This window comes from Pezoporus wallicus, unplaced genomic scaffold (genome assembly GCF_028554395.1).
Source record: "Pezoporus wallicus isolate ANWC-B61680 ecotype Strahan unplaced genomic scaffold, APGP_CSIRO_Pwel_v1 contig_7274, whole genome shotgun sequence".
Classification (NCBI taxonomy): domain Eukaryota; kingdom Metazoa; phylum Chordata; class Aves; order Psittaciformes; family Psittacidae; genus Pezoporus; species Pezoporus wallicus.
This window is the reverse complement of record NW_026637137.1, coordinates 290001-299334: the sequence shown is the minus strand read 5'-3', so window position 1 is coordinate 299334 and position 9334 is coordinate 290001. Positions and strand designations below refer to the sequence as shown.

The 9334-nt window shown below is 45.3% G+C and overlaps 1 protein-coding gene across 1 annotated transcript in view; it reads left to right on the top strand.

Annotated features, from left to right (window-relative positions):
* The first annotated feature begins 324 nt into the window (after positions 1-324).
* Positions 325-9334, top strand: part of PDZRN4 (PDZ domain containing ring finger 4) — a 247108-nt gene continuing 238098 nt past the window's right edge. Inside the window, exons 1-3 of the mRNA XM_057403653.1 lie at positions 325-1038; positions 3098-3184; positions 7030-7134. Coding sequence (XP_057259636.1) covers positions 352-1038; positions 3098-3184; positions 7030-7134 — 879 coding nt within the window. The 5' untranslated portion in view covers positions 325-351. The remainder of the gene's footprint in view (positions 1039-3097; positions 3185-7029; positions 7135-9334) is intronic.

Genomic DNA, 9334 nt, shown 5'->3' with positions numbered 1-9334 from the left:
CCGGGCACCGCTCGGCCGCTGGGACGGTGCCCGCAGGTAGGAGGGCAGCGGCGGATGCCTCGTCCCGCGTTTCGCCCCTCTCCCCGCCGCGTAGCGAGGATGCCCCGGGAGGCCGGAGGTGGTGCCAGTGCTGAGCGCGGGGCGGTAGCGCCGGGGAGAGGGAGTTAATGCGCGAGGGTGGGGGGGAAGCCGCTGGCAACTCCGACTCGGCGCTGCCGCCCGCCTTCGCCGGCGCGGCCCCGCTCCTCCGCCCACCCCTCGCCACCGCCCGCCCCGCCGGGAGCGGCTCCAGCGCCGCCGGGGCCGGGCCGGGGCCGCGGCGCCGAAAGTTTCGCGGTCCCTGGACTCGCCATGGGCTTCGACCCTTCGCGCTTCGCGGCGCCGGTGGCGGCGGAGCTGCAGTGCAAGCTGTGCGGGCGGGTGCTGGAGGAGCCGCTGTCCACGCCGTGCGGGCACGTCTTCTGCGCCGGCTGCCTGCTGCCCTGGGCGGAGCGGCGCCGCCGCTGCCCGCTGCGCTGCCGGCCGCTGGCGGCCGCCGAGCTGCGCCCCGTGCTGCCCCTGCGCAGCCTCGTCCAGAAGCTGGAGGTCAAGTGCGACTACAGCCCGCGGGGCTGCGGCCGCACCGTGCGGCTGAGGGAGCTGCCCGCCCACCTCGCGGCGTGCCGCTACGGGCCGCCGCCGAGCCCCGCCGAGCCGCAGCCGCGGGGCGGGACGCCCCCCGGCCGCTCGGGGGGCTGCTACGCGGGGCAGCAGCGGCCAGCCGCCCAGGGGGAGCCCCCGCGGCCACGGGCAGGGGTCGGGCACCGCTGCCTGCGGGTATTGCGGGGCGGCGGCGGCAGCAGCATCCCGGAGCCGCGTCCCGAGCTGAAGAGGGAGGCCCTGCGCTGGAGCAGGAGGGAGAAGTCGCTGCTAGCGCAGCTCTCGGCGCTGCAGAGCGAGGTGCAGCTGACGGCGCGGCGGTACCAGGCGAAGTTCGGCCAGTACATGAGCCACATCAGCAGCATCACCCGGGACCTGGCGGGCGGCCAGTCCGGCAAGGTGAGCGCGACGGCAGGAACCCGCGGCGCAGCACGCCCCGGCCGCCCCCCTCCAGACATGCTCTCCCCGGAGCGGCTTTGGTCGTGCACAGCTTGTGACGACCGGCCGAGGTAGCGATGGGAACTGTCTGCCTGGGGGCCGGCAGGCATCCCAGAGCCCGCTCCGAGACACAGCCCGATACCTCTCCGTCCTCTCGCTCATCCCCCGGCTGTTACGAGCCGCTTTTGCCCGTCCCCGGGGAGATGGGACCACCGGCCCCAACTGAGGACACGCTTCTTGTCGGTCCTTGCGACCGAAACCCGGGGCTGTGGCGAGACCGGCGGTGCCTGGGAGCGGCGGTGGCCGAGCGCGGCTCGTCGCTTGCCTGGCTGGAGGAGGTGGGAAGTGGGCGGAATGGGATGGGGGTCTCGCTCGTCGGCTGGTCACGGTTCCTCCGGTCAGGATGTCCGCATCAGGTCAGCACGCCTGTCAGGGCTCCGGCTGCTCAGTTTGCCCCAGCTGGGACGGGCAGAAGCTTGGGGAGAGGGGCACGGAGCTTGGCTTTTAACTTTTATTTGGGCAGCCGAGAAGTTGTCTTTAAAATCTGGAGTGTAAAGTGATTGTAAACTCTGAAAGGTTAAAGGATAGGAAAGTTTCGTTTGGTAGGATGGAGTAGCAGTTGATGCTTGATAGCAGAGATGGGTGCAGTGCTTCTCTCTCTTCTCAGGGCTGATAACATTGCTGAGACAGCGGCTCGCTTCCTTTAGTCTAAATAAGCGATCTCAGAGTACTGGTGAGCTGGCTTACCTCCTTCTTAAGGGAGCTGATTTTTTATTTCGAGCATTAACTCCTGGCTGGAAGATCGCTGTGTAGTAAGCTCTGGCACTGCTGGTTGCAGCCGTGGTGAGGAGTGTTTCAATGCAAATAATTTTTCCTTTTACCCAAATTTTCATGGACCCTTGGGAAGCAAAATCCCCAGTGGAAAAGTTCTGAGCAGCTAAATTCACTCCTGAAGCAATGTAGCATGCTAGGCATGCAATTGCTGCATGGGAAGCGGAAAGGAAATATCATTCGCAGGACACCTGAAGGCCTGGAAACATGGGGATTCATGGCGTTGAGAAACTTTGTATTTGGGAACTTGTATATTTAATGTTTTTCTCTTTCCTTTGGTTAGCTAATTGATGAAGGTTAGGTTGCTGGCTCTGGGAGGTGTGCTAATACATCTGCTTCATCTTCTGGCAGATGGGATAAGCTCATGTGAAGGGAGGTAGCAGTGAGGTGTGCGAGAAAGCGGTGACTGTAGGAGGGAGGGGAAAGACCTGGATTTTGAGTGAGGAATTGGCAGGAGGTGTGGGGATAGGCGGGAGGCACCGCTGCCTGTGGGCAGCTGCGGAGCATCTGTCATGTCTAAGCAGTGCCGGTAGGTGCTGCTGTATGTACTGCCGCGCCGAAAGCTCTTCTGCGGATGAGGCCGGGGTGATGAATAAAACAGGCATTTGGAAGAAAAACTATCATCAATAAAGTAAAACTGTACTTCATTAAATTCAAATGAATAATGCGGCAGTAACGCATTTCACTGTCAAAGTTAATAAAATATGGGCTTCATTTTTAAGTATTATAATTCGACTGTTTTGAAAAGTATACCTGATTTAGGTGTCAAATTCATATTAATCAACGAATTTATAAAGACTGACAAACGTAAACACCTAACAGTGCTGGGTAATTTTTTTTTGTGGGAAATATAGCTCATGAAATTTATCTATTATTGTGTGTGAAGGAGGTAAAAAGAACTCACTTGCTGTGCTAAAGCCTCCAAATATTTTGTTTCTTTTTTAATTATTGATTTTATTTTACCATTCTTTAGCTGTTACACTGAAGGAAGGTGTTTCTTTCTCTTTTTAACTTTTATCTTTTACTCCATCACTGTTTTTGATAGATAACTCTTATCTTTTCATCCTATTTTTCCTTTAGGCCTTATCTAAAGGCCTCAGCTAAAAATCTTATGTAAGTTAGTATTTTCACTTAAAATTGTCTTATTGAGACTGTATTATTTAACAGTATTTCACCTCTTGCTTCTTAGGGAGGAGAACCCAAACCGTTAACGATCATGCTACACCGAGAAAATGATACCTTGGGATTCAATATTGTAGGCGGACGACCCAATCAGGTAACAACAAAAGTAACTGTAGGGTATTTTGACCTACTTTCTGTTACTATATACGTTAGTAATAAAAGAATTACTTTCCATGACAGTAGGTATGGAATCAGCTCCAGAGATAGAAGAAATGTGTATTATCATTGGTTTAAAGACATACTCTTATGAGAATTGAATTATTACTTTTAGGAAAGGTGTTCCCATTGTTTTTGCTTTAAAACTTTAGGTTGATCTGCACTCAGTCCCCATGTGAGTAATCTGTATCCATGCAAACTGTTCAATGGAAATCTCTGGGACTACTTACAAAAGTCATTGTAGCAGGATTAAGCCATTGGAATGTTTGTAAACAGCTTGGGTTTTTTTATATGTTTAAAGGAGAGATGAAAATTTGCTTCTGTAACTCGGGTAGCTTAAGCACATGTCCTGCTCTCACATCCCTGCTTTCATTTTTTCATTCTTTGTGAACTGAAACAGTTTTTGTCGATCTTGTATCTTCAATCAGTCTAGTCTCATCAGTCTAGGTTTAGAAACTTCATTGGAAACCACAGAATATGCATGAGGATCACTAACGCCCCCCCCCCCCCAATATACATAAGAATATGCTTTATTTTTTTCTTCAGCCTTCCAAAAGCATTAATCAGGATTGTCATTGCATATGAAGGGTAAAGAAACCTGTTAAACTGGAAAATTAATAGTTGATTAAAAAGGCTTGGTAATAATTATGCACTGATCAGATTCTTGTTAAGTGGGAGAATTGTAACCTCCTGCTATTACTGAGAAGGGGAATGGGACCCTGTGCGTTAGTTTGGCAATCTTCTGCTCTGAAGCTATATTTAGTGGTGCCAAAGAGTCTGTTCCCATTAGCCTAAAAAGTTCACTGTCTTCACGGCTGAATTATTTATTGTTCCCTGTGGGTAAATATGAAGACCAGCAGTTATCAGATGTTGGTGCTATAAATCCAAAGCAAGAGTTTCTTAGATTTCCTAATGGAAGGATGAGACAACAGGTGGCTCTAAGATAAAATACATGAGCTTTGATTATATCCATATTTTGAGTATACCAGTAACAAAGTTCAGACTATCTTTAGATTGGATTGCAGTAACTGTTAGTTGCTGTTACTTGCAGCTGTAGGAAAACTGCAGGGAAAAGGGAGCGTGGTGTTCATCTTTCTTGGGATGGCAGCTGAGCCTCTCTGAAGTACTTAAATGCTGACAGTGCATACTGGAACAGACTTTTTATATTACAGACAGTTAGGGTTTTTGAATGAATATTCCAGAAGTTTAAGGAGTAAAGGATAAAGGTTCATAGCACTGTTTGTAGAGACCTGCTGGCTGGAGAGAAGGAAGTGGTCATTAACGCTGATAGTTGGAGATGGAGAAGTTAGTGAAGCTGTGAGGCAGAGCTGGGTCTTGGGGGGTTTTGAGTCTTTGAAGTTTACTTTGTAAATTCTCATTTGTTTTGTTCTCATTGTGATACATGTGAATAGCACAGATGTTTGATTGACAGTTCCCAGGTATCGGTATAAGGTCTCACTCAACATATGTCAGACAAAGGATATAACAGGAAAAAAGGATTGAGTTGGGTCAAATAATGACAATAAAATACTGCTCAAAAAATTAAATACTGGAGCAGGAATCTTTTGGTAACACAATGAAAAAGAGTTCATGAAAGTGATCTGTACATTCAGCTTGTTCAGGGAAAAAGTACCTTTGAGTGAAGAGTTGGGTCTTGCGGCAGAAGAGCAGAACAGTGGTGTCATTATATTAGTTGCCTATGTGGGAGTGCGTTCCTTCACCGTTTATTATTTGTCTTTTATAAATACAGTGCAGGTTTTTCTCATTGGAAAGCAGGTGACTCTTGGTGACTTGGGTAATATGTTCTGTTGGCTGTGTTTCCTTTCAACCCATAATAGGCTTCTCCACTGTTCTTCACCTTCTACCTGCAGGGAGGAGGAGAGCAAAGACTCACCACAAGCTCATCTTTTATTTCATCAGGAAAGAACTCGTATCACTAAGTGTGTGTTTCTGGGAGGTGAATCATTATTTTAATGGAGCACGGCTGCTTTGATCCCCATATTTGTCCTGGGCCCCAGCTCTGGCTGGGTGGAAGGACTGTCCTTCAGAGCAAGCTGTGGTGTGGAGGCTGTTCTGCCCAGGACACGATGGCAAAGCCAGGCTGGAGGGAGCTGTGGGCACAGCTTAGGGCTCCTGCTGTCACCCACAGACTCAGCTAAGGGTTAGGTGAACTGATTGTCTCTGTAGCATCCCTGCTGCACAGCTGGTGGGCTCTGTGACAGGGTGCAAGAGCTCAGTATGCAGCATGCTGCGTTTCCATGTCAGGAGTGCTGGGTACCGGCATGCCAGACTGAAATACCCTTTTTCTTACTGGGTCATACATTGCTCTTGAAAAAGCCAGTGTAATTTCTTTTGGAGAAAAGAAAAAAAATGCAGTTTTATGTAGGCAAAGGAACTGTGATCTAGCCTTTTGTTTTCTCAAGGGAAAAAAACATCCGTGCACCTCCTGCATTTCATTAATGGCTGTTACGCTTTTTATCAGAGTTTCATTTCCCTGTTTGTTCATCATTTCAAAATTTTGCTGGAGCTGTTAATAAGTTTCCCTTTTGCTTATTACCTGACACCTATGAGTCTCTGTGACAAAGGGAGGAAAATAAGGAGTTTATGAAATGATAGTCTGACTAGCACAGTGTTGAATCAAATATTTGTTAACCTGTAATCTGCCTGGGTTGAGTCTCCATAAGACAATTGGCACGTATTGTAAAGCATGTTTTATAGTGGTTCCATTTTTTTGTTGCACCTTTTATCATTTTCTTAATAGGAAAACTTATAAAACGTTTTCCCCATGAGTGCATAGGACCTAGACCTAGAAACCTGTGCACATATGAATCGTGCTGTTGGTCAGGGATTCACCAGGCACAGAAGGGAGATAAGCATCCTATAAACTGTTATCCAAAACATATATCATCTGGAAAGAGATGCCTTCATTTATTGCTATCTAGGTTAATATTCGTATGAACACTTAAAAATACTTTAAGTGGGCAGTGTTTGCTTGGCATTATTTCATTATTAATAATTATTTTAAACTATTTTAAATGATTGTGATTAAATGAAGTAATTTCAGCATGTGCAATGACATCAGATGTATCATTCTAGCTGTGGTAGATAACTGCTTTAAATTTGACCTTCATGGAAGTTGTACTTATCAATGTGTAGCGATCAACTGGAAGTGGGTTTTTTCTTTGTCTGCAGCTGATCTGTATGGATTTCACAGCTGAGCAAGTTCTCAGTCTCCCATGTGAATAGGATTTATGAAGTTACCCAGTTCTAACCAAATCCTGTCACTGTTACGTGCCAGCGAGCTAATGTCACTTTGTTCCCTGGAGCTTTATTTTCAAATGCAGAAAAAAAATGTACAAGCAGAAGTACTGCAGGTGCCCTTTCACTCCTGAGAGAAACACTTGTGCATCCATTTAATGAGTATCTTCTCCTGTACTAGTCACTATCTGCTGTGAAGTTTGAGATCTGCTTTAAATATTTTTAGCTGGGATCTGATTACCACTGCACCCTGTGTCTCATTTAGGCTAAAATAACCAGAAGTAAATGGATAATCTTATAAAAAATGCTGGAACAGTCCATTCATTCTGTCCTTTTGATTAATGACTGGTTTGTGTTAAGCAAGCTTAAAGAAAAAAGGAAATCCCAAGGAGCTCAATTCTTAGCTTGAAAAGTGAGCTGCGTGTTTCAGGTGGATTTGCGTTTTTCATTGCTGCTGATTTTAGTACCATCTCATTTCTTGTACTAATGTGGCCCTTTTTGCAACTTCCCTATCACCTGGTACAGAACAATCAGGAGGAATCTGCTGAGGGGATTTATGTGTCAAAGATTTTGCAAAATGGACCTGCAGACAAAGCAGAAGGCCTGCAAATTCATGACAAGATTATTGAGGTAAGAAAAAACCCCACAACCCACCAGTGGATTCGGCTGTTGTATTATCAGATTAATCAAGGATTTGATGGTTTTTACACTAAGCATGTTGTAATTTTCCTCTTTTGCTGTGTCTAAACATGATTGTACACTGAACTGCTCAAACATTTCTCAGATATGAAGACAAATGATGGATTTTTCCAACAACTAATGCACGTATTGGTCTCGGGATTAAGCTGATTTAAGTGAGGCAAAGGTGTAGATGCTGAAATAGCAAGCAAGAGAGGCATTTTGTATTTCTTTTCCTTAACTTCAGAAAGAAGGCAAGTGATTCTATGGAAATTCACAGGTTTATAAAATCGATTTTGCCCTGTAGGTGTTACTGTAGTGACTGGGGCCTTGTGGAGAAGCTGTGTTGGCAAGCAGTGATGTGAAGCTTCTTAAGCAATTAAAGAAAGTACTTTCTGCTATATGATCAGAAGTAGATCATCTGTTGTTCTTACCAGGACCAATATAGCTCTTTCCCAGGCATGTAATATGCTGACATGGAAATGTTGAAGTCTTCCTGTGTGGTATGCAGGTTTTTTCCCATAAAATGACTATAATTGAAAAGAAAAAATACCAGAAACTCAGTCTGAAGAATAGGTTGCTGCCTAGCCTATATTTGTAACTGTAATTAGCCCTCTAAAAGGTCTCGAAGGAACAGTTTCAGTCACTGAAATAGACTCCTTAGGGTGCTGTCAAAATGGCGTTTCACATCACAGCTCTGATACACCTCTCTGAATGGCAGCATATACCAGGAGCTGCTGGGTTTGTTTAGGATACATCACTCCAGCCTTGGGTTTAGGGGAGGCTTAGAAACATTGTGCAAACTTGCCAGTTGGACGGGGTTTTGAACAAAGACACACGAAACAAGTGGATTGGAAAACAAATGCAGAGTGCTGCTGCTGCTAGTTTCTTGCATTATTTTGCTGTTAAGGACTAGAAACATAAGCCAAGAGTGTTTGAATGCTGGCATTGCACTCAATGTTGGGAACCTAGAGCAGTGTGTGAAACCAGATTAATGTATTTTCTTGGAAAAATAAAACTCATGCTCTTAGCTGGCAGATACACTAACCTCTGGTAGAAACCAAGCTGAGCAGAACCGAGCTTGCAGCATAACTTATCTCCCCAGGATACACAAAAAGCTTTTGCATCCAATTGTTTTTGTAACAGCAGCCCTATGCTGGAAAAACCTATGCTCTTCTGACATTAGTATTTCACTTATCATTTGTATTTTCTACAGGCTGACCAGCTGTATAGTTTTATGCATTTGCTTAACACTTCCTGCTTTATTTTATTTTCTTTGTAGTACCTTGATTGTTAAGACAAAATGGCATGGTTTTGGAGGAAGAAATACGTCACAAAAAAAGTCTGATTTATTAAACCTGAGGTCATTTAATAAAATGCCACCAGAACTGATGCTTGATTTTTATTTGTTGAAAAATTCTAGCTGCATAAAATCATACTGATAGTCAAAGTGCTACTAGGAGCATACAGATTTCAATTTTATGTGAACCTATAGATCCAGTCTAGCTTAAGTATTCATACAGCTCTGAATGGAGCACTGTTTTTTACCATATTAATATACAACAGCTTTGGATATATTTGTTTTTTGTGTGTTCAGGCAAGCATCTAAAAATGTTCAGGGTTAAGCTAAATTTTCTGCTAGATGTTTCAGTGTTTCAAAATTTGTTAGATTAAGTAAAAAAAGGTAACATTAAGACTTTCTAAATGAAATGCTAGTAAGTATTTATTCCTCCATGCTAGACAAAGGAAGCAGGTGGAGTCAAAAGGCTGAATTTTAACTTGCCCATGCATGGCTATTGATGTCTTCCTGTAGTAGGATGCCCTGCCAGCACTGCTGGTTTGTTGTAAAAGAGCAATATGAAAGTTTTTGCTGTGAGGAAATAAATTGGATGGTGTAACTGTTTCAAAAGTGTTGGCAGATACACAGAATATGAGCATTGGTGAAAAGTTGATAGGAAATGGGACTTCTTATTGCTCGCTTTTCACTCGTTTGGTGATCTTATCTAATGGGTAATGTTTCATGAGACCATTTTTCAGTAATCAAGAGCAGAAGGAAGCAATGTTGTTTGAAGAGCCTTTAATGGCTTCAGTCAGTTGTTTGGCAATGTGATGCCCGGGGTGTTTCTAGCAATGCGTAGCTAATAGGATAATG